Below are 25,457 nucleotides of genomic sequence, written 5' to 3' on the forward strand. Positions count from 1 at the left end.
TTCCCCAGCTGACTAGCCCATTTTTCGGTTTCCTTTGTTCTTAAATTGAACAATTTTAATTTGCTTTTTAATCTTCTTTCTTTTATTGTTTATACCTATGTTCACCGCTGTGGAATCTGTGTTAGATAATTGAGCGGTATATAAATATTGAAAATAAATAAATGATTCAGTCAGGCCTTTACATGAAAGGACATCTGAAAATGCAGGGGTGGGGGAGTTAATACACTGTCCCTTGTATTTATTTTTGTGATAGTACAGAAGCGTCACAGGTCTGTACCATAGAAACATTTGTTGTTTAAATGAGTTCTCTACGCATCCCATTTTACTGCAGTAGTTACGCACTACTTTTTTCCGAGCATTTGCTTGCAGTTATTTAAAAGCAAGAGTAAAAGCAATATTGTTGGATCCTCCAACCAGATAAATGAAGCCTTACAAAACTCACTCCTTTTTCAAACATTCTCTTCCATGTAATGGGAGAAGAAAACTGAACCAATGAACTAATCAGGCACTGATTAGTTAAGAAGAAACTGATTAGATAAGAAGAAAGTGATTTTCAACCTTTAATACATGGCCAACATCAGAAGGGTGAGATTCCAATCTACAGGACCTTCATGAACACTCCTAACATCCTAGCTGCTACGTTGTCATTAATTCCTGATTGCTGTTAAAGTCGTGTCTGCAGTAAATACGACAGATAGTGCTATGGTAATATAATTGAATAAGACTATTATTACCTTTCTCAGCTTCTTTATCATTTGTTTGTATGTAGTCATTTTCTGTAAGTTGATTGTGTGTCCCATATCTGGTTCCCAGTTTGTGTGTGTTTTGAGAATAATGGGAAGTATCCTGGCCAGCCCTTCCACGGGCGGCCCAAGCCCACTGGCTGTGATGTAGCACATCCGTGGGGAAGTGTTGAAATGAGCAGAAATGCTCATTCCTGGAAGGAACGCAACTTGCTCCCATGCTGCTGCCGGTGGGGCTAGCTGTGTGTGCACTGGGGCCAACGAGCTTGAGCTGCCCACGCAAGAGCTACGTTGGATACTGCCCAGTGTATGACTTATCTTTTGGATTACAATAGTTCTGGTATATTATTTAGTGATTATATAAAACTATTCAGTAGCTAGCATGGTCTCTTATTCAGACATGAGTATGTTTCCTGCAGTGATGATTCTGGAGAGGTCTTGATACTCCTCATGTTTGAGACCTTCCATTGGACTTTTGGAAACCTTTATTCAAAATGGTTGCTGCATGCGGTTTGTGTGTTAATGTATCCTGTTTAAGGTAATTTAGTTGGCTGATATTCATGTAATGAATTTGGAATAAGATATGCTATGCTATTTCATTTTTTCCTGATTTTAATAGCTCTTTATTTCCCCAGATATGAGACATGAGTGTTGGACGCAGAAGATTAAAGTTGCTGGGAATTCTAATGATGGTAAACTTCTTCATATATGTGATCGTGGAAGTCTCAAAGAGCAGTGGCCAAGGAAAGAATTCAAAAACACGCATCATACTCTCAGACAACAATTTTTGGCGGAAGTATACTCCTCATAAGGCATATTGGAATAAGCAGCAACAGAAGTTGGAACAGTTATACAATCCTGTTTTCGCGTTGCTTTTCAATATGACGGTGGAAGAAAGGTTATCTGCTAATGGTAACTTTTCAAGCTCCTGCGATCCTGACCCATATGTAGCTTCAGAACTTAATGGATTTGAAAAGTTGCCAGATAGATTTAAAGACTTTTTTCTTTTCTTGAAATGTAGAAATTATTCATTACTAATGGACCAACCACACAAGTGCAAACATAAACCTTTCCTGCTTCTGGCTATTAAATCGCTTGTACCACATTTTGATAGAAGACAAGCAATCAGGGAGTCTTGGGGAAAAGAAACTAGATCGGGAGACATAACTATTGTTAGGGTCTTTCTCTTGGGCCAGACTCCTTCAGAGGACCACTATCCTGATCTCTCAGATATGTTGAAATTTGAGAGTGATACCCACCAAGACATTCTTCTATGGAACTTCAGAGATACGTTCTTCAATTTGACTCTGAAAGAGGTACTGTTTCTGAAATGGGTCAGTAATACCTGCCCGGATACCCAGTTTATTTTTAAAGGAGATGATGATGTTTTTGTGAATACCCATCAGATCCTGGATTACTTGAAGAGTTTAACCAAGGAAAAAGCCAAAGACTTGTTCATAGGTGATGTTATTCAAGATGCTGGACCACATCGTGATAAGAGAGTGAAGTACTTTATCCCAGAAAATATTTATGATGGTTCTTACCCTCCATATGCAGGAGGTGGTGGGTTTCTCTATTCTGGTGATCTAGCACTAAGGTTAACCAACATATCTGACCGTGTCCTTCTCTATCCGATTGATGATGTGTACATTGGAATGTGCCTTCAGAAACTTGGGCTTGCTCCAGAAAAGCACAAAGGCTTCAAGACCTTTGATATTGATGAAAAACACAGGAATAATATTTGTTCCTACACAAACCTAATCTTAGTCCACAGCAGGAAACCTCAAGAAATGATTAAGATTTGGACAAACTTGCAAGATCCACATTTAAGTTGTTAAGTACATGTGTCCAAAAGTTCTTTCTAACCTTTGGTTTAAATTTCTTAGTTAAATAGTTAGTATATTGTTTTCATTTGATGGCTTGTTTTGCAGACCAAAATTATCTATCAACAGTTTGTTCAGTACTTCTAGTGAGGCTACATTTGTAACAGTGCACATTAAGAGGATATGGCATGCAGATATAATCCTTATCTTTTATCATGTGTGTTCAATACTTTCTCATAATAAAATATTGGAAATTTATAGCCATCAGAAGTTGTGATTAAACTAATCATTAATTAAATGACTAGTTAGCCCTGTGATATTGGAAGGACTTTCCTGTTTTCTAGTGCTAGCGATTATTGAATGTGGTGGTAGGATCCATACACTCTTTGATTTGTTTACCTGGGATGTCATATCTTGGAGACTGTGTTATAGGTCAAATTCAGGAAAGTAACTTCAATATAAATAAACATAATGAATAACCTAATTCCTGAAACATTTTTGGGTAATTTTTCTTTTCATTCCCACCTCCTGGTTATTCATTATTCAGTATTCAGTTAAATGTGATGGAGACATCTGTGCAGCTACATGTGACAGTGCATTTAAAAGTTCAAATGTTATGATATGTTTCTCTATAGCTGAGAAACAATATATCTTAAAGCTTGAGCTGTAATTTGGGAGGTTAAGTATTTCTTTGAATCAAACGAATGGACAAACATTTTACACTTTTAAACTGACATTAAAGCTACACAGCCTCCTTTTATTTAGATGCTAGGCTTAACGTTTGCTCAGTTGCTGCCTTTTATATTGATTAAAAACATCAGGCAACTTGACTGATGCAATTTAATTGATATGTGAAATTGCTAATTGGTTCAGAACGTTCGGGCCTTTTTACAGGTTAGACTTGCCACCTCATGAAAATGTAGCAATCACTGATATCCCAAGCTTTTCAGGTGAACACTAAAATTGTAAAGGATATCTCAAATACTAGAATTCCCTACCTGCCATATCTTCTTCTGTCTTACATCAGACAATTACTCAAAACAGTTACCGCTGTCTTTATATGTGTAGAAGTGCCTGTATTTATTGTTCAGATTGAAGACCAAAACATTTTCTTAAACATATTTAAGAAACATTTGTATAGTGTTGACAGTCATATTTAAATAGAGTGCACTATTTTAAATGTGTTGAAATATCAAAATGTTAAATAAAGTTAATTGTTTTTGAATTTGGAAACAAAAGTGATTTGTGTACATTCCAATGTTTGTGTAACACTTCCAGAAAAAAATATTAATAATTCACTCTAGAAATCACTAATATGAACATTCTGTACCGAAGTATATTAGAACTTTCGTTTACTAGAGTATTCGTGTAGCCTACTCTGTGATTTGTTGCATGAATATCAAAGTCCATAAAACTGCACAATACTCCTGTCCATCAGCAATTCCTATCGTTGTACTGCTTGCAAGAACAGGCTGTGATCAAAGTGGAGTGCTGGATGATATTTTGCACTGGAAAAGCCCTTCTGTATGTATTGGGTACAGCGGTGCTGCCCAAGAACACTCTGATTGTCTTAGTGTAAGGAAGGCTTAATGATACTATAAAATGCCATTTCAGTGGCAAAGAGGCTGCTAAAAAGACCTGCAAGAGGAAAGACGCTTAACATAAACTGTTGTAAAGGCATATATATATATAATGCTTATCGAGGTGATAATCTAAAGTAGCCTTTTCCCAACCTGCTGCCCTCTAGAATTCCTGCCCACTAGCCATGGTTGGGGCGCTGATGGGAGTTGAAGTTCCAAACATCTGAAGGGCACCTGGCTGGGGAAGGCTGATATAAACAATCAGACCAATGCCATTCTTCCTGATCCATGAAAATATCTTGCCATGGAAGCACATCAGAGAAAGCTCTTCCTAATATATTGATGGAAAGAAAACGTTAGTTCTTAAAATATTTCATTCTGGTAATAAAATTGCATGCTTACATTAACAAGGAAAACGTCATATTCCTGTACTTTGTCCTCTAAGGCTGTAATCCTACACCCAGAGGGACCAGCCTCTTGAGTAATCCTTTATTGCAGGGCTGGACCACTTGTGGCCTTCCAAATGTTTTAACCTACAATTCCCATCAGCCCTCACCAATGGCTAGTCTGGCACAGGCTGATGGGAGTTGTAGGCCAAAACATCTGGAGGATCACAAGTGGCCCACCATTGATATAAAGGATTGGACTGTTTAAGGTTGCTATCTTGTGCACACTTACCTGAGAGTAAGGCTTATTGATCACAGTGGAACTGACATCTGAGTAAACATGCAAATAATTGTGCTGTAAGTGTGCCTACCTTAATACTTGTTACTTGCTTTTGTTCTATTTTCTGTATCCAGTTTTACTGCTTTAGTCCACCACTTATTGCACCTCCAAAGGTCATGTTATCTGAAGTCTCTAGATTTTATCAGGAGATAAAATGAGCTTTTTTTCAATTCTATTTTTGTAAATGTAATAAAATGTCTTTGAATTTGAAAACAGGTGTTTTCCTTGCCAGAAACATTTCTGGAACATTTTAATATTTTAACTTCCTGCAGCAGTTTTGCTCTATCTCATATGTTCTGTGTATGCAATAGCCTCAACATACAAGGTAGATATATGATATATGCCAGATTATCAGTGTGCTGAATCCTAAATTAGTTGCACTTCAGCCCCATTGAAATCAGTGGGACAAGTTAGTCATGACCTGTCCCATTAATTTCAGTGGGAACTAAGTACAACTAATTTAGTGTGGATTGCACCCCATTATTATTCATTTCTAAAGTGCTTAAGGACATAATCATATGGGTTGGAAGCCTCTGTTCTCAGGAGCGGTCCTGCCAGCAAGATGGGAGGAGCATCAGAGGTGATTTTCACCTCTCTCCTCTAACAGAGGCATGCTGCTTGGGTGTGTGTACAGGAGTCTTTGCAATCTGGCCTCTCCTCTGCCCTGCTCTCTTCGCCCACTGCAGCACCCCCTTTTCATACCTCTTTGAGGTCCTCCAAGGCCACATTTGCAGGTTCTCCGAGGTGACAAGTGCAGGCACTGTGGGGTATTTCCACAGCGGCTGTTAGGGGGCAGGGGGAGGAATCTGATTCTGGAGTTCCTCTTCCAAGGTTGTAGCAATATCTACTGTCTTGGAAGAGGGACTCCAAAGAATCTATGGCCCTGTTGGATGAAGAAAAGGAGAGAGAATCCACCTGAAAAGCCTTCAAGAGTTTTTCCCTTGATAAAGACTCATGTTGAAACGCAACGAGAACACAAAGCGTGCAGCTGCCTCTTGTTTGATTCTCAGTTTTCTTTTTACTATGCAGCTTAAATGGAAAACAATAAAAGCAGACTATTTAACGAGGCATAATTTAAAAGCTTTGTGTTCTTCAATCTTTTGCAAGTGGCAAATATTTTTTAAGACTTATCTTCGATCCTATGATTTTCCAAAATAATAAAATGATTCAGTGAAAGAAACAGGATCTCCTAAAATATTGAGTTTTTTTGTTACTTATGTTATGCTGTTTGATAGAGAAAGGGCAGAAAGCAACAATGTCTGATCACACAACGGATTTTCTTTCTACTTTCCTTCCTCACCCTGATAATCTGCTCCAGAGCATCCCCCAGTCCCTGGAACCGATTTTGAGGGTGCTCAGGGGAAATCACACGCCTCCTGGTTGTTGTCCGGAAATAGTCCGTTAGATTTCACCCTTAAAATCAAACAATAGTGAGTGGTTAAGCACAGAGTTTCCACGATTCTGGACGTGTGAGGTTTCATATAGGCTTTGTCATGAATGATGCATTTCTGTAACTTATTTGGGCATTCAAGAAATCCAACAGCAGAAATGGGGGCCATGTGATGCACAAGTGGTAGGTCAGGCTGAACACTTGCCTGTTTGCTGTGCTGGATTTCTTGAATGCCCAAATAGTACTATAATGGCAGAGAAACATGAAAGTGTGCAGACAATTTAGTAGCTCATTTTGCACATGGAACTTTTAAATGCAAGGTTCCCTCTGTTCTATTAGAGGTAGCTGGCTGATTCGCCAGCTACGGCCTTTCCTGGACAGGGATAACCTAGCCACAGTAGTGCACACACTGGTAACTTTCTGATTAGACTACTGCAATGCACTCTACTTGGAGCTGCCCGTGAAACAACTCTGAAGATGCAGCTAGTGCAAAATATAGCAGCTAAACTGCTGACCAGTACATCTCACAGAGACCATATGACACGGGTCTTAAAGGAATTGCACTGGCTGCTTATACGCTTCTGGTCAGAATTCAAGCTGTTGGTAATGACATTTAAATCCCTAAATAGTTTGGGAACTCGATACTTGAGGGAGCGCCACTCCCTATATATGCCTGCCCAAGACTTGAGACCTGTTGGAGGAGCCCTCCTCCACATCACACCAACGCAAGACATACACTGTGGTTGGACATGGGAGAGGGCTTTCTCTATTGTGGCATCCTGAGTGTGGAATGCCCTCCCCTTAGAGGCTCAACTGGTGCTGGCACTGGTTTCATTTCAGCACCAAGTTAAGACATGGCTTTTTAACAAAGCCTTTAATGGCTAAATCCACCAAGTCTGTACATTGTTTTAATTGGTTTTACTGGTTTTAAATGCTATGCTGGTTTTAGCTTATTAATGGTTTAATTTGTTTTTAGCTGTGTATATTTATTGCTATATATTGTGTGTATGATTTTATCTGTACGCCGCCCTGAGATCCTTGTGATATAGGGTGGGATACAAATGTTTTAATAAAAAATAAAATAAATAGTACCTCTTGTATATTTTCCTATACTGTGTGTATGTATGTAAAATTCTCACTCTTCTTTACCCAGACACCCCTCTAACAATGCTTCTCCTGCAGACTCTTTGTGCCCTCCTCAAATCTGATCTCAAGTTCAGATTAAGAACACTTAAATATGTTTCCATGTATTTGGTATTTTTAGAATCCTTAGTGAAGAATATTTTCTTCCATGCATGGCTTCTGTACTGAAAACTGGATCTAGCTGGGATGTCTTCTGGCAGGGTGGGGGTGTAAATGTAACTGGAGAGTTGTTTTTCTGAGTTAAACAGTGCTGGGAAAGACACTGGTGGACTTGCAACCTCAACTGAAGTCCTCATTAAGCTATAAAGCTCAGTGGATGGCCCTAGGCAAAAACATCTTAATCCTACCTCTCAGGATGGCTGTGATTATAGACTTGAATAATCCTGTGTGTGGTGCCCTGAGCCACCTGGAAGAGAAGGATACAACATAAATGTGACAAAAGAAATAAATGGTAAGCCCTTACATAGCAATAAATTCCCAATAGATCAAATGCATGTAGCAAAATTCAGAAATATTTAAACCATGTTGCCTAAAGCAATTGCTCCTAATAGAAAACAGATGCTCTAAAACTAGAAACATTCCAAACCATGCTGTGCCTTTTAAACAGAAAGTCCATGAGAAATGCAAACTAGTCCAGCTTTAAAATATACACCAGTCCAAAATTATGTATATTTACGCAGACGTCCTACTACATCAGTGAGGCATACTCCCAGTTAAGTATTTATATAGCCGCAATCACCGGTAGAGCTTTATGATTTGGAATTTGATCTTTATGAACACACATTGCACTTGACATATTTGCTTTAAACAGCTCTTGATAATGAATGAAACATGGGAAAGCATTTCCCTCACCAGAGTGTGTCTGGCTACACTAATTGCATCCTGTATCCATATTGGAGAAATGGCACATACAACTGGCACACTCACTGAGAAGCATGACTAATATTGGAACTTGCTGGCCAATGCACCACCAATGTTATTTTTCGGTTAGGAAATCATGGTGCCTAATTCCAGTGATGCAGCTAAGGCCAAAGTCCAGTGCTCCACAGCCCAGAGGGCCTCCAAATGACCACACAAACAGCAATGCGTGATGATGGCAGCAGAAGCAAACTGTTTTATTCCTGTAGCCATGATGGTATTATTTCAGTGAGTTCAAAATATAAATAAATAATAATAATAATAATTTGTGGGTTTTGTGCATCACATATACCGCTGTGCAGCGTCTCAATTCAGGAACCCTATAGCTGAGGCATTTTTGGTGGGAACCCTCCCCAACCATCCTAACACACATGTCCTCACCAGGTTCCCACCAGTTCCTTTGTTACCGTGTTTTTTCGCTAAGTGCTGAGGTGCTTTTATTCTTTCTATTATCGGTTTTTTCCTTCCTTTACATGTTGCTTACTTTTTGTTTTCTTATGATTGTGTTGCACCTTCTGGCATATGGCCGCTAAGACCCTGTTTAGGAAGAGTGTGCACTGTGGAAGCAAAATCCAACCATGGCTGGACTCATTTTGCCTCAGTGCTTATTTTACCTCGGTGAAGGGTATATTGTGGAGTCGTGCCCACAATTCATGTTCTCCATAAAGCAACCCAGAAAAAAATGGTCAGACAGCTGCAGCTCAAGCCACGGACCACTCTGAACCACGTACTCCATATCACTAGGAAAGAAGAGTAGAGTTATTTTAAAGAAATTATTCAATGTGAATTGAGGACTGGTATCGTGAAATTAGAGAATGAAGGGCATTAAAAACAAGTTTTGTTAAAATGCCATTAAAAGCCGTGTTTTGGATGAGCCTGAAAGAAGAAATTTATTGATGGAAATCAGTTGTATCATTAGTCTTACTGACAGTTTGGGATAAACTAAGGGTTTATGGCCTTCAAGATCACAACTGCCAGCAGTCTTCTGTGATCCACAATTTAATAAAATTTGGGTAATTGGTAATTTTATAAAATGACAGCAATTTAGGGTTGATAAATTTGTTGATTGGATTGATGGTAATCGGGTGAAGTATTTAGACTAGTTGGAGGGAAAAAATGCTTAATACAAGACAACTGTATTGGAATACATTCAAAGTAGAGATGATTGAAATAGCTAGTTAAGAACTCAAGAAGAGAGAATTGAGAGACCATTAGAGCCCAGTCCTCCAGGGAACAGCCGTAATTCTTGAAACTGGAGGTTTACAGCCATCCAGTGCAGAGCTGGAAAAGCGGCAGAGGCCGTCTTCATCTCTGTGCTCCCCTACGCTCTGCATTTGTGTTAGACAGGCTTTTCGCCTATCTAGCTGAGGTGTCAGGGAGAGGGAGGGATGGAAGTTGGGGAGGTGTGGGGATTCGGCATAAGGGGATTCAGAAAGGGTGTGTCCACCGGCACACACCCTTTCCCTTTCCTCTGAGCTCACCTCTGTGGCCTCAGAAAGCCAGCCAGCCCAGTTCTCTCTGTGCTGGCTGCAAGGGGAAGGGGACAGGTTGGAGAAGTGTCTCCGGCTTCAGCTCCAGGAATCCCAGCTATCCTATGGCCCTCCCATCCCACGATGCTGCCTAGGGGCTATAGGATTGCTCTCTTAAGATGTTCATATGGGACAAACAAAAAGTTGCTAACCCAAACCTCCCGCATTAGAATGCAAGTTGAAGAAAAAGGAAGACTTGATTCAATTTCAAGATGGGAGGGGGGGAAAACATGGAGAAAGAACATCGGGTGAAATGTGGAAAAATGTTTGCAATAACTTAAACAGTTATACAGCCTCTATGTCTTTAACAAAGAATTCAATTAAGCTTCTGACTCAGTGGTACAGAATTCCTTTACAGTTATTTAAGATCTATGAAAAGCATAAGGGTCTTCGTTGGACGCGTGGAAAGAGAAGAACAGACTTTATGCATTCTTGGTGGAATTGCTCTGAGGCAAGGGAATTCTGGAAAGAAATTATTTATTAATAATATTCTGCAATATACAATATTAATTGATCCTAGAATTTGCTTACTAACCTACCTGAAAGATGAAGTATGAAAGAACCAAGAAAAAATTATCTTTTATATTATATTAGCAGCATGTCTTCTTTATGCAAAAAAAGAACACCATGACTAAAAGAGTGCTATATTAAATTGCAAGATTATGGCAACCAGCTTGATTGATAACTGGCAAATAGAGGGAGAAAACGTGGAGGCAGTGACAGACTTTGTATTTCTGGGTGCAAAGATTACTGCAGACGCTGACTGCAGCCAGGAAATCAGAAGATGTTTACTTCTTGGGAGGAGAGCAATGACAAATCTCGATAAAATAGTTAAGAGCAGAGACACCACACTGACAACAAAGGTCCACATAGTTAAAGCAATGGTATTCCCCGTAGTAACCTATGGCTGCGAGAGCTGGACCATAAGGAAGGCTGAGCGAAGGAAGATAGATGCTTTTGAACTGTGGTGTTGGAGGAAAATTCTGAGAGTGCCTTGGCCTGCAAGAAGATCAAACCAGTCCATACTCCAGGAAATAAAGCCAGACTGCTCACTTCAGGGAATGATATTAGAGGCAAAACTGAAGTACTTTGTCCACATAATGAGAAGACAGGATACCCTGGAGAAGAGGCTGATGCTAGGGAAAGTGAAAGGCAAAGGGCAAGAGGGATGGATGATATTCTGGAGGTGACAGACTCGACCTTGGGGGAGCTGGGGGTGGCAACAGCCAACAGAAAGCTCTGGCGTGGGCTGGTCCATGAAGTCACGAAGAGTCGGAAGCGACTGAACGGATAAACAACAAACAAGCAAAATTACATGGGTTCTTTGGGTTAAGCAGGGAAGATATAAGATAACTCATTTTGATCAGGACTGGGAGCCACTCAGGAGGTTTTGGAAAGATAAGCAGGTATGGCACATGGCAATCCATTTCCTTTATTGTAATTTCTCACTGTTCAAAGGTTATTTATGGCTAGATGTTTTATTGTTATAAGTTATCGGAGAGGTCTGTGCTTTTTAATGTTTGTAATAGATTTTGTGTGTTAAAAATGTCTAAAGAATAGTAATGTCTTCGTGTTCTGTAAATTCATGTTTAAAAATAATAAAGTTTCAAATATGGATGTTATCGCTAATGGAATAGGCTAGAGGGTCAGTGGAAAAAGCAACAAAAAGGGGAGATATAGGGCAACCTTATTTTATTCCTCAGTTTTGAATCAAGGTCATTTATTCTTATGACTGTTTTATTGCTGTGCTATAAAATACTATTTCTAACATTCTGATACCCAAATAATTCTTTTACAAAATGTTTTAATGGCTTCTAATAATATTATGGCCACTTGTAACATGGTAAATTTTTAATAAGCCAGAGTTGATTCTGTATACTATACTTTGAAGCTAAATTACTTCATCTGTTAGTTAAAATCCCTGTAAAAAATTGCAACCTGATCTATTATTATTATTATTATTATTATTATTATTATTATTTCTTACCCACCTCTCCCTCTGGATCAAGGTGGGGAACAACATTAGATACAAATACCATAAAATACATAATACTGATTAAAACATATAAAACTAACACAATATTAAAATAACAGTCAACTATTTTAAAATTCAACTGGGTAGGCCTGCCAGAAGAGTTCAGTCTTTATAGGCTTCTTGAATTTGAAAAGACTATTAAGTTGACGAATCTCTCCCAGCAGGCCATTCCACAGTCTGGGAGCAGCAGAAGAGAAGGTCCTCTGGGTAATAGTTGCCAGCCTAGAAGAGTAAACCCTTCCCAGAGGACCTGAGTGTGTGGAGCTGATTGTATGGGAGAAGGCGATCCCGCAGGTAACCTAGACCCAAACCATGTAGGGCTTTAAAGGTAATAGCCAACACTTTATATTTTGCCCAGAAACTAATTGACAGCCAGTGGAGTGATTTTAGAGTTGGTGTAATATGGTTACCCCTAGATGTACCAGTAACCATATTACACCAACTCTAAAATCACTTGGTGACTCGGTTGATGCAAGTCAATATTTTCTTTATCCTATCCCTGTTTTGGCAGTACTACTATTTTAGACGTAGACAAGGACTGTGGTATAGGTTTTCCTTGTATTTAATTATAATATGGTCAAGTGGAGGATAAGAATTGATTCATTTTTAAAAAATAAAAATCTTCTAATAGGACATCTCATCCATGTTTAATTATAAATTTTAAATCTTATTAGTGGCTATATTATATTGTAAATATTCTTGTGTTCAATACTAACGTTGTTTTCTTTTCTTTTTCTAGGCACTGTTTTGATTTGTTAATTGTTGGCTATTGGAGAATATCGTGAAGAAAAGAACTTTTCCCAATTCAATAGCTCCACTTATTTTTGTATAATTTTGCCATTGTTTTTATCGCATGAATATCATTTTTGAATTTTTGCTTCCTAATTCTATTTGCTCAAATAGTGGAGGGATGTTGTGATTGCAACTATGCCAAATAATTGCATTTTATTTATTTTTAGTTAAGAAGCCTGTATCTTGTTTTCCTTCCATTCTGTTTGTGTTTTCTCTCTAATTTTCAATTTCTTGTTGTTGAAATGCTTGTCATTTTTTCTTTTCTTGCTCTGTCCTCTTAACACCACTTTCATCGTATCCCAAACACCTGCAAAAGCCAATTCATCTGCATTTTTTTCAAAGAATTGTTGTTTTCCTCTTCTAATGTATTTGCATTGTTTTTAGTACTGATTAGTTTAGTCTCCATGAAGTCTATTATTATTTTTGTTCATTGTAACATCGTTGTAATCTGAAACTGATCTAAATGGTCTAAATTGATCCAATTTATATGGTTTTCTAAACTATAAGATAGGGTATTTAAAATATGGTCAAATATTTAAAATATGTTCAAATAAATATAATAATTTAGCAGTAATCTGCTTGTGTTTCACTAATTTCTAAATTATGTTGAGCTGTCATTGTATCCTTTTCTTTCCACATGCTTCTGAGAATATGTTTCATTTTCAACACGAAGCAGTATTCAATTTAGTGCAGTTGTTTAATCTGGATATAAATGCTAGATGGGGACTGCTTAAATAAATACTGTAGAGTGGTGTGTGTATGAGAAAGAAGGGTTTTTCAGACTTGAGTGCCTTCAACTTGACCTGGTGCAGCTTGACTTCTTTCTGCTCTCATCTTGTTTTGAGCAAGGTCTGCTTTGGTTGCTTGAACAGTATTGAGAAACATGCCTGTTGTCTGAAAAAGTCCCCCAGGGATCAATTAGACAATGGTAACATCCAGCAAGGCATCTACTTAGATGAATACGTACAAGAAACAAAACCATACTTAAGAGGTAGCTCTATATGGAAAGAAATACTTTGTTAATTTCATGTTCACGAAAAATGGCCTTTTCAGAGTGTCAGTGCTCAGCCAGCTTATTTGACAGCTTATGCTGGACTTTGCTTTTAAGGATTCCAAATTGAAACTGCTGATTCCAGATTGAAATTGTATATCTCAGTTCCCGTACAGGAACTGAGAAATCCCAGAAAGCTGTTAGTTTGAGAATGTGAATGCTCTTGCAATAACAGGAAATTGTACCATTATGTTCCTGGGTAGCAGAGGTACCACTTCAGGAGGGCAAGGAAATCACTTTCTTCCCCTGTGTTTCAGGCCATTGATCTTGTTCCTCATACTCCAGGAACGTCTATTCTTCTGGCCAGCTGACTCTTGCCATGAATATTGATAGACTAGTAGCCATTGATAGAACGCTATCAATGGCTACTAGTCCTGAAGGCAAAGTGCTATCTCCAGTATTTGAGGCAGTAAGCCTGTGCACACCACTTGCTGGGGAACATGGGTGGGAAGGTGCTGTAGCACCATGTCCTGGTTTGTTGGTCCCTGGTCGACAACTGGTTGGCCACAGTGTGAATAGAGTACTGGACTACATGGACTCTTGGTCTGATTCAGCATGGCTCGTCTTGTGTTCTTATAGAGCATATGCATGGAGCTCATCCCGTTTTTGACCCTGATGAGCTACAGTAGAAGGTTCGGCGAGGATTGGAGAGAGTATAGGAGGGAACGGAGACAAAGACGCAAAATCCTGAGGGGTGCAGAGACAAGACTGGGAAGGAGAGCGGCAGTAACTGTATCATCATGCCCAATCACAATTGCCATCTAGCAGCTACTCCATCATCATGTGTCAGCAACTGAGGCTGATATTTACCTCATAGCCCCCTGCTGCACAGCCAGAGACACATTTTAGAATATAACCCCACACTTGTGGACCATATCGTTTTAGGGGTACATTCTCCCCTATTTTATTGTTTGGAGCCTTCAGTTACAATGTTTATTCATTTGAATGTTCCTTTTGCTTCTTCTCCCTTGTTCAGTAATTCCTAGTTCTTGTTTTTTTACATCCTGATATGTTACTCACTGCTCACTTTCTTTTACGGAACGTGTCCCAGGGGGGCAAGAGGTACCACACCCTTGTTTTGGGCCAACATTTCCCCTCACTCATCCAACTACTGCAGTAACAGTTTCCATAGCTCCCACCACCACACAGGGTTGCTGCTAGGGAAAGTGGGATTGCACATAACTGGAAAAAATCATGCACATCAATTGCAGTCATACAATTAAAGCCATGTGTTTAGCCCTTAAGTAATTAAAAGATAGGATTTTTTGAGGAACATCAAAGTTACCACATGTGCTCTTATTAATCATATGAGGACCATATAAAATACCATACATATTTTTTCTTAAATCAGGAGCTAGACTTTAATTTTTAAAATGAGTAAGCATAATAGAAAATTAAATCATTGTGTGTGTTGTGGGGACATATAATCAAGAGGGAGAGCTCTGATGATTATATGTCAGTATTTAAGAGAGAGTGCAGAACAAAACAAAGCAAAAACTGTGATTACCTCTAGAACAGCAATGTTCTTTATCAGGCTTTGATTGGTCCCAAATGATTCAATTATAGCTTGCTTACATAAGAGCAAGGGACCAGTGTTATTTTTCAACACAGTTACTTTAATTTGTTCACCCAAAGGAGTGGTGATGGTGATGTTATTCTTAGGAATTGATCCCTGCTTCAATAAAGAAACAGGTTTATTTAAAATAGAAACATGTAATTAGTGGACAAGGAATGGTGGTAAGGGTTTCTCAAGACTGTCCATAGGTAACAATAGCTATGGGAATCAAGGCAAGATTAGGAATGACTTCTCTGTTAGTGAAAAGAAAAACGTGAACTGGGTGACTTCCAGTTGGCTATACTTGTGTTAAAGGATGACTAACTTTATCCACGTAATGGGACATCTTCCTTACCAGTCCTGATGGCTATGTCCTACCTCCAGTATCGGAGACAGTAAGCCTATATTCAGTTACTGGGGAACATGGGTGGGAGGGTTCTGTTGCACCATATCCTGTTTGTGGGTCCCTGGTCAACTACTGTATGAACAAGTGCTGAACTAGACAGACCTTTGGTCTGATCCACCATAGCTCTTCTTATGTTCTTGTGAGGAATGGCTGCAAATTTGAGTTTTTCTACTTTTGCGGGGAGAAGCAGCTATGGGTGGGGGCGAGGAAGGTGATAGAGGTTTAATTATCAATGTGGGGAAGTGAATAGCAAAATTGTTCTCACAAAATGAATAGATTCAGCATAATCAAAACAACATGATTCCTTTATTCAATACATAATACATTGAGAATGAAAGATGTACTAACGGTCACATCTTTGATGACTTTTAAAAAAAGGATTAGAAAACAATTGATTAGACAAATTAACAGAGGATTATATAGCTAAAAATGGGCCCTTTCTTTCCAAAAGCAGTAGACATTTGATTCTCTCTTGCTGGGAACAAACTGCTTTTGAGTTTTCCAAGGAATCTGGCTGTCCATGGTTGGAGACAGTGACCAGGTTAGCACAATCACAGAAGGGGAAATAAGCAATGGTGTCTTAATCCCCTGCCCTGCATCCTCAGAAGTGGGGGTTGCATAATTACCCTTGGCAGCACGGCTTGTTGTGTCATGTGAACTTAGCCAGGCTGGCTTGCTGCCATAGGTAACAAATCACCCAGAACTCAAGGGTGGTCATAGCTGCTGTGGGTTATTTTCCCTCCATGATCATCGAACAGAGCCAGGGCCCCATTCATTAATACAGGGTTCTTTCCCCCTCTAGCACACCATGACAAGCTGCGCCCAAGCAAATGATTACGCGAATGGCACCAAGCATCAGTTTAAGCTGCAGCGATCATGCAAACTGGGCCTGAGAGTTCAACTAGATAGATCCAGATAAATACTTTTTTTCCCTATTAAAACAAGGTAGTTTTTCAGTAATTATGACCTTGCATTGGCTTCAAACAGCAGCAGTCAGTCTCGCAAGTTACACATAAGACCATTAGAAGAGCTGTATTGGTTCAGGCCAAAGGTACATCTAGTCCAGCATTTTGTTCCCAAAGTGGTCAACCAGATGCCTTAGAGAAGACCACAAGCTGGACAGGAGGGCAATAGAACCCTCAAGCTCCATGTTTCCCAGAAGCTGGAATACAGAGGCATATACTGCCTCTGATATTGGAGTACTTTACAACCATCATGAACAGAAGCCATTGATAGCCTTATCTTCTATGAATTAGTCCCCTTTAAATCCATCCAAGCTGGCAGCCATCATTACATCTTGTGGAAGCAAATGCTATAGTTTAACTATGTGCTATGGAAAGAAGAAGCATTTAGCTTCATTGGATGACCCCAGGAATTTTTTTATATATATATTGTTGGTCTTGATGTTATTTGTAGTAAGCTCCTCAAAATCCGTTTTTGTATCACTAGCTGTATGCTGCATTTCTTTTGTGCAAATGTGTGCCCATTTAACGCTGTTGACAGAAGACTATGTGGTAAAATAAAGCGTAACAATAACACCATCCTATTCTCTCCCTTCGTGGTCACCTTAAATGCTCACCCATCTTGCAACTGCGCGTAGAAGCACCCGATTCAATACTGCCCATGGTGGGTTTGCACTGTGCTCCAAAGCAATTGAGCAAAGTCAATTCCAGTGTCATTTATTTAATTATTACATTTTTATACCGCCCAATAGCCGAAGCTCTCTGGGTGGTTCACAAAAATTAAAATCATGAAGAGCATAAAAACAACCAACAATCTAAAAACACAAATACAAAATACAATATAAAAAGCACAACCAGAATAAAACCACACAGCAAAAATTGACATAGGTTAAAATATGGAATTAAAACAGCAAAGTTTAAATTTTAGTTAAATTAGGTGTTAAAGTACTGAGAAAATAAAAAGGTCTTCAGCTGGCGACGAAAGGAGTACAGTGTAGGCTCCAGGCGAACCTCTCTGGGGAGCTCGTTCCACAGCCAGGGTGCCACAGCAGAGAAAGCCTTCCTCCTAATAGCCACCTGCCTCACTTCCTTTGGCAGGGGCTTACTGAGTAGGACCCTTGTGGATGATCTTAAGGTCCAGGCAGGCACATATGGGAGGAGGCGTTCCTTCAAATAACCTGGCCCCAAACCATTTAGGGCTTTGAATGTTAGTACCAGCACTTTGAATCCTGGCCCGGACCTGGACTGGCAGCCAATGAAGTTGTAGAAGGACTGGCATGATGTGGTCCCGCCAGCCAGTCCCTGTTAATAGGTGGGCTACTAAACTATCACATATCCTTTGTATTAAAAGGGATTGAGGCTTACAAAAAACATTTCCATTAACCAAGGGGATTTCAAGTGCAAGGAAACTGTAAGGTTGCAATCTAAAAACTAAAAGACTTCCTATGGAGTAGTTTAGTGAAAGTAGTAGTGTGGCATTTCAGAATAACTGTAGCCTTAAATTGTATTCAGGCAAGAGAAAGAGCCAAGCTTCCCCTCCTCATTTGCTCCCAAATGATTCTCCACCATCTATCTAGTATTCAAATCGAAAGTACTTATTTGAATCTTTTTTAAAACCATCTGTCCATGTGTGGGGGTTAATACAGCTATTATTATCAGTCAGGCTTGTATAGTACTTTCCATGATCTCATTGACAGTTAAGCTGCATGTGTGCGTCTTTAGGTATGGCCTTCTGAAAGGCATGTTATTCTTGGCCACACCAAGGTTCTCACTTGCACATGGGGATTGATGTAGCATTGCTAAAGAACACTCTGAAAGTTTTGTCAGCAATAGGAATGGTAGAATTGAGATAGTTTGAGGAATCCAAATATTATGTCGTTAAACTACCTATTTAAGGCAGCAATATTTACATTCCAATATTTAAATTGAAATATATTGCACAATAGCAGAAACCAGTGTGTAATACATCAGTTTTCGGAAATCAAATGTTAAGGTAGGCGTCTACTTTACAGGTTAAAGGAGATGCTGCAGAATGCCTACGTCTCCCCTACTATCACCACCCCAGTTTTTGAGTGGAAACTTTTTTGTATGTTTCTTCATTTGTTTTAGACTTAGAATCATAGAATCATAATAGAATAGCAGAGTTGGAACGGGCCTACAAGGCCATCGAGTCCAACCCCCTGCTCAATGCAGGAATCCACCCTAAAGCATCCCTGACAGATGGCTGTCCAGCTGCCTCTTGAAGGCCTCTAGTGTGGGAGAGCCCACAACCTCCCTAGGTAACTGGTTCCATTGCCATACTGCTCTAACAGTCAGAAAGTTTTTCCTGATGTCCAGCTGGAATCTGGCTTCCTTTAACTTGAGCCTGTTATTCCGTGTCCTGCACTCTGGGAGGATCGAGAAGAGATCTTAAGGGCAGAAGACACAATGCTGTGTTAGACAGGAGGGACAGTTTGCAGCCAGAGTGTTGAATTTAGAAAATGAAAGAGATTGCTCAAACCAGGAAACAATGCAACTTACGAGAAGGGCAGGCAAGTAAGAAGAGTCATGAGCTTATCTGATGTAGTTAAAAACTGCTTGACACAGCTGGGATAGACTGATTGAGCAAGTAGTACTTACCCTATATGTCAACATACCACAAGAAAAGAAATTGCGGAATGTCAGGTTTCCCGTTTGTAAACTCATCATACAGTGAAAATGCTTAATGTTCAATACACAGCACAGGGGGGGGAATAGATGGGGGGGAAGGGAACCCCAAGGGAAAGTTATTGAATACAGCAATTAACCAGGGGAAAACTCAGTGCCTTAAGGCAAGGTGCATTTCAGTAAACAAGTTTCCCTCCTCTGGCATTCAGCAACCTGCAAAATTAAACTCCTTAGCTCTGTCATTATGCAATCCTAGTTGAAAAGTGTAGATGAAAGCTTGAATGGGGCGACAGTGGAGAAACTTTCTTTTTTAAAATGTTGGCTCTTTTTGGGAGGAGGTTGCCATTTGGAATTAGGCAGGTGGGGCACCGTTTGGACTCTGCTTCATTTCTTGGGTTGGCAATGAAGAAAAATCCATATTTTTAAAGAGATTTCCCCTTTTAAATGGATATGCCAGGTTCCAGGTGGTGAGTATTTCTCCGCTACAGAAGAGGGTGGTGCTCTGAGCTGGTGCCAGCAGCTGTACTGCCAAATAGACACAGTATACTCCAGTGTGTGTTTACTCAGAAGAAATGTCTTACTGGTTCAGTGGAACATACTGCCTGCAAAGTATGTTTAGAATTGCAACTTTGGCCTTTCAGTTCAACCATAGCCCAACCATATTTTAGTTATCCCTTTTAACAGTCACTTTTTGTCTGCATTTAAATGCAGGGATGTGTGTGCACTTGCTGTTTCCACCATCCTGCTTTTTAAAATTGTGGATGAAATTTGCCTTCTAGAACAGAAGAGTAAGAACACAAAGTGTCCCTTTCAAATCAGGGGTGCAGAATGTTTGCATACCAAGGTATTGATTCCCTTGGGGGAAATCTCTCGGGGGGGGGCATGCCAGGGGGCGGTTGAGCTGCAGTTCTTTGTTTTTTGTCCCCTTCACTTTCTGTCTGTCTCTCTTAATCAGTCAACCAATCAGTCAAAAATCCCTCCCCTACATGGCAATTAAGTTTAGAAAAAAGGTCCCATTCACACAAATTTGACCTTTATTTCTCAGAAACTCTCTATGAAACACATTTCTTGTGCACTCCTTGTACTTCACTCACAATAATTTGCAGGTGCCTTACACAACGTCAACATCCTCCAGGGCCCCTCCTATAGTTTTCAACCATTTTAGCATTCTCCCCCGCCCCCCTTTGAATGAAACCCTCATCTATTTGCACTATTCTGCTATATCACAGTGCCACATAGTGGTTTTGTAATGGGAAGGCAGAGAAAGAAAAACCCCTGAAGGGAAAAAAAATGCATAAAGGTAGGGTGACCATATGACCATATGGGTTTTTTGATGGCAAATCTGGGAGGGGGAGGGAAAATCCGGATTTTTTTTTCCAAAGAGCAGCTCTAATGGGAATTAACAAAAATGCTTATAACTCCGTCATTTTTTAAGATAAAGACATGAAACTTGGCACAATGGTAGCTCTTAGGAAGGGCTTTAGTTATACCAAATTTGAAACAGATCCGTTCATGCATTGATATTTTTAGGAATTTTTTAAAAATTGAGGTTTTAAAATTATTATTTTTAAAATCGTCATTTTTAAAGATAAAGAGATGAAACTTTGCACCATGATAGGATTTAGGTAGCGCTTTAGCCACACCAAATTTGAAACAGATCCGTTCATCCATTGATTTTTTAGAATTTTTTTTAAAAAATGAGGTTTTAAAATTATTATTTTTAAAACTGTCATTTTTAAAGATAAAGAGCTGAAAGTTGGCACCATGATAGCTTTTAGGTAGAGCTTTAGCCATACCAAATTTGAAACAGATCTGGGGCCAGTAGCAAACCCTGTTAACAACAAAAGCAGCTTGCAATGAGTGAAGATACAGTCAGAAAAGATATTTGAGGGAAGGGGAGAATGCAACACACAGAGTATAGCAAAAGCTTCAAAGTACAGCAAAACCTACAAAAGTAGAAGTGAGTGAAGTTAATTTCAGATACATTGAATGTCTCACTTGTTCTTTATTTCAGTGATTTTAACATTAAGATGTTATGTAGAACAGATTTGTCTTAAATGTGTGCTGTAAAATCAGACATGTGACCAAGGCTATGTTCGGGTGGGCACGCCCCCTTGGTACTGGACACACCCCCTTGGGGGAGACCATGTCCTCCTTTTTGGTTTCCAAAATATGGTCACCCTAATAAAGGAGACCATCTTAATCCTACAAAGAATCTGGATGCAGAAGCCTTGGTAAAGGGGTGGGTAAAAAGCCTCATATATTTTATTTTATTTATTTGTTTTTATTAAAACATTTATATCCCGCCCTATATCACAGGGATCCCAGGGTGGCGTACAGATAAACCTTAGGCCTAATTGCCATGTGTGGTTGTTGTCCCTCAACCAGGGATTTAAAGGCCCGCTTCCCCGGCGCGTTAATAGCCAATCAAACGCACGAGGCTGGAGAATACACTTAATCCATTTACTTCCGATACTGCAGTATGGGGGTGCTCTCCGGTTCCACAAGATGGAGGCACACAGAACAAAGGAACCCCACAGTATATATAGGCCCTGACTACAAGAGGGTGTTAGTCTCTTTCTAACCCTTCTATGGGTCAGTTCTGGATTAGCAAGTTAAATTACATTCAATTTTCAAGTTAAGGTGCACAATCTCAACGAGTCATAGGTTACATTCGATGCTCTATTGGTCGAAAGTTTTTCCCTTTGTCTGCTAGGACATGATGTCCACCATTAAGGAATGCAAATCTGGCATATAGCCATATGTAGCCACCCTTTGGCAAAGAAGCCATCTTTAACCCTTGGCACATTACATTCATCAGAGAGATGAAACCTCTCCCTGGGGCCATCATGGTGAAATGGAAAACTTGTTTTTATTAAAGTTCAGATGACATTTATTGCAGGGGATAGCTGTACTGATTGTAGAATTTTACAGTGAATGAGTTTTATTCCTGTGATTAGATTGGTTTATGAGGTTCTGACAGGGTTTGACATTTGAAGCAGAGAAGCAGTTATGACAGTTGGAAGTCAGTTGGAGTTGGGCTGGAAGCTGAAGGAGAAGGAGTAGAGTAGCTTTGGGTGTGCTGGTTTGATTATTTTACTTGGCTTTGGAAAAACATGAACTGTTACTTTGTAAGATAATGAAGAACCTACTCATAGGATCATAGAATCATAGGATAGCAGAGTTGGAAGGGGCCTACAAGGCCGTCGAGTCCAACCCCCTGCTCAATGCAGGAATCCACCCTAAAGCATCCCTGACAGATGGTTGTCCAGCTGCCTCTTGAATGACTTTAGTGTGGGAGAGCCCACAACCTCCCTAGGTAACTGGTTCCATTGTCGTACTGCTCTAACAGTCAGGAAGTTTTTCCTGATGTCCAGCTGGAATCTGGCTTCCTTTAACTTGAGCCCGTTATTCCGTGTCTTGCACTCTGGGAGGATTGAGAAGAGATCCTGGCAACAGCACATGCTAAATCGCAGTTACACATTTTGATCTAAACATTATGGCTTAGCGTGTTGTGTGAACCATTCTTAACCATGGTGGCTAGTACATAACCACAGTTTAAACACGCTCACTAACCAAAAGGGTTAGCAGCCTAACCACAGCTTTGGGTGTTATCTGAACAGGCCCAATAACATTGATATTTACCCAGTGTGGTTAGTGGAAGCCAATAGCCATGTGAATTACAGATGGTGATAGCGGCAGGGTGAATTTCATCTTGTGAAAGAATGCAATGTGCCACGGGTTAAAGATGGTGCCTCTGCCAAAGAGTGGCTACAAGTGGCTACATACCAGATTTGCATTCTGTAATGAATGGACTGTGAACAATGAAGCTTTGAATGTAACCTATGATTATGCACCTTAACTTGCAATTGAATGTAACTTAACTTGCTAACCCCGCCCTGACCAATCAAAAGGTTAGAAAGAGACTAACACCCTCTTTTAGTCAGAGCCTATAAATGGACTGAGATTCCTTTGTTCTGGATGCTTCCATTTTGTAGAACCGGAGAGCACCCCCATACTGCAGTATCAGAAGTAAATGGATTAAGTTCAATCCTACAGCCTCATGTGTTTTGAATGGGAATTACGTGCCGGGGTAACGAACCACTCCCCCCACCACTTAGGGGACAAGAATGGCAGTTTATTAAGCAGTCCTGGTATACATAAGAATACAAGCTAGTGGAAGAGAAATTTCTCAAGTGGTGGGAACAGGTTGGTAATTCAAGCCCTAGACTTCCTTCCACAGGGTGAGGCGTCATAGGTGGTGTCACTAGCAGTGGGATGAAATTCATCATACCATGCAAGGGAGGGATTTCCAAGGGAATTACAGCACATTGCAAATGTACCCTATTCCTTCGATTCTAAGACACACTTTTTTCATATATAAACATCTCTTAAAATGGGGTATATCTTAGAATCACGGGTGTGTCTTAGGGTTTGTTTTTTTCTGTTGGTGGTACTGAAATTAGTGTGCGTCTTACAATCGATGGCGTCTTACAATCGAAGAAATACGGTAATGTCTCAGGTTTCAGCAACCAGGATGAGGAGAGGCAGATGACAATCACTTCAGCGACCAATGAAATATAGATTTAACAGAATTTACTTTAAGAAGATTTGAGAAATACTAACATGAACAAAACAATTAACATCACTATGAATCTATTCAATCCTTTTCTTCAACCCACAGTTCTCTTTTAGGTGCCAGGGTCAGATTTACTGGACCTGCGACAGAGATGTGTCCCTATTGGCTTGTCTCTCTTGCGTAGATGCACTCTTCAGTGAACTGCAGCCTGCCACCAACTGGAACTTGCTCCCACCCCAGAAAAAGAAGTGCATTTAAACTATTTAATTGCATTAAATTAATCTGTTAAACATTTCTGTGTGACCTAGGCTATAGCAATCACTGACTAATGCTGGTATTCTTTTGGCTGTCCAGTCCCATTGTTTCATTCTCATACCTGTCTCTGGTTTCAAGGTGACTTTTCATTCAGGCCTCTCTGATGCTCTCAGGGGCAGGGGCTGCAGAGTAGAGATTCACATGCCAAGATTCCTTGGCCCCAGTCTTCTCGGTACAAGGAGGGCCAAATAACTCATTTCACTTTTGGGCCCACTTCTCAAGGAATTATCGAAGCTTTCAGCTGAGGCAAAGCAGTTTTAAGGCACTTCTCAGCCAATCTAGTGAACCCTGAGTAGGGTCAGATCTTTGAACACATCTTGGATACCACTTCTCCAATTGGCTAACTTTTCTCTATTAGGGCAGGGCCATATAGGAACTAATTGCCATACTAGCAAGAAAAGGTGCAGTTCTAAAGTTCAGATTCTCTGCTCCCTTTGCAAGGGGCTGATTCCTCTAACAGGAGTGGACAGAAGATAGATCTCCAGACTTTTTGGATTTCAACTCCCAGAAGCCCCAGCCAGCTTGGCCAATGGTCAAGAATGTTGGGAGTTGAAAGCCAAAACATCTGGATATCTACTGTCTTCCCACATTTCTCTAACAGGTCCAGTTGGTATAAAAAAAGTAGGCCTGGCCTAGTAGGCTTTCATGTTTGAATTTGTACCCCAACTCCCCTTCCCTCCCTTTGGAGATTTATGTTCACATTTGTGTCCCCTCCAAGGACTGCTAAGTGGCCAACATATAATTCCCTCAACCGCCCGCCCCCCTTTATCTTCACAAAAGCCCTGTGATTAAGCAATCCTGGATATTTTAATAGCTTATTGTTTAAAATAGCAATACTGTGTAAAATATTGGGGGGGGGGAGAGAATATCCAGAAATAAGTTCAATCAGAGTTGGCAGTTGTTGACCTGGGAAGGTTGTGTTCTGTATTGTCTTTCAATTGTTGCCTCATACAGCCCCCAATATGGAGGCTGTTTATTGCATTGCACTCATACTGAAAGGCGTTGAGCACGAGCAGAGTAGAAATGGGTCTGTATGATATATTTGTTTTGTAAGAGAGAGAAATACAGAAATGAAAATAGTATTTATATAAGGTTTCAGTGGTCAAAGTATTTTACTGGTATATTTCTTTACCCATGATAAAAGTAGCACAACATAGGGCTTATACATTAAGTATAGCATTGAATCGGTAGTGGTTTGAAAACAGGGTATGCATTGTGCCCCGGGCCCCAACAGTTGTCACTACTGTTATAAACCATTTTAAAG

At 39.9% G+C, this 25,457-nt stretch overlaps 1 protein-coding gene and 1 long non-coding RNA gene across 4 annotated transcripts in view; one reads left to right on the plus strand and one right to left on the minus strand.

Moving 5' to 3' along the window:
• Positions 1–7,353, plus strand: part of B3GNT2 (UDP-GlcNAc:betaGal beta-1,3-N-acetylglucosaminyltransferase 2) — a 30,608-nt gene extending 23,255 nt beyond the window's left edge. For all 3 annotated transcript variants that reach the window (XM_063115977.1, XM_063115975.1, XM_063115976.1), the window contains exon 2: positions 1,379–7,353. In XM_063115977.1, the coding sequence (XP_062972047.1) occupies positions 1,388–2,581 (1,194 nt within the window). In that variant the 5' untranslated portion in view covers positions 1,379–1,387 and the 3' untranslated portion in view covers positions 2,582–7,353. The remainder of the gene's footprint in view (positions 1–1,378) is intronic.
• Positions 4,395–7,901, minus strand: LOC134392024 (uncharacterized). Its single transcript, XR_010025026.1, has 4 exons — positions 7,753–7,901; positions 6,173–6,285; positions 4,904–5,004; positions 4,395–4,477 (listed from the first exon to the last, which is right to left on the minus strand). It is a non-coding gene; the product is annotated as an uncharacterized LOC134392024 (long non-coding RNA).
• Positions 7,902–25,457: the final 17,556 nt, after the last annotated feature.

This window comes from Elgaria multicarinata, chromosome 2 (genome assembly GCF_023053635.1).
Source record: "Elgaria multicarinata webbii isolate HBS135686 ecotype San Diego chromosome 2, rElgMul1.1.pri, whole genome shotgun sequence".
NCBI classification, from domain to species: Eukaryota; Metazoa; Chordata; class Lepidosauria; order Squamata; family Anguidae; genus Elgaria; species Elgaria multicarinata.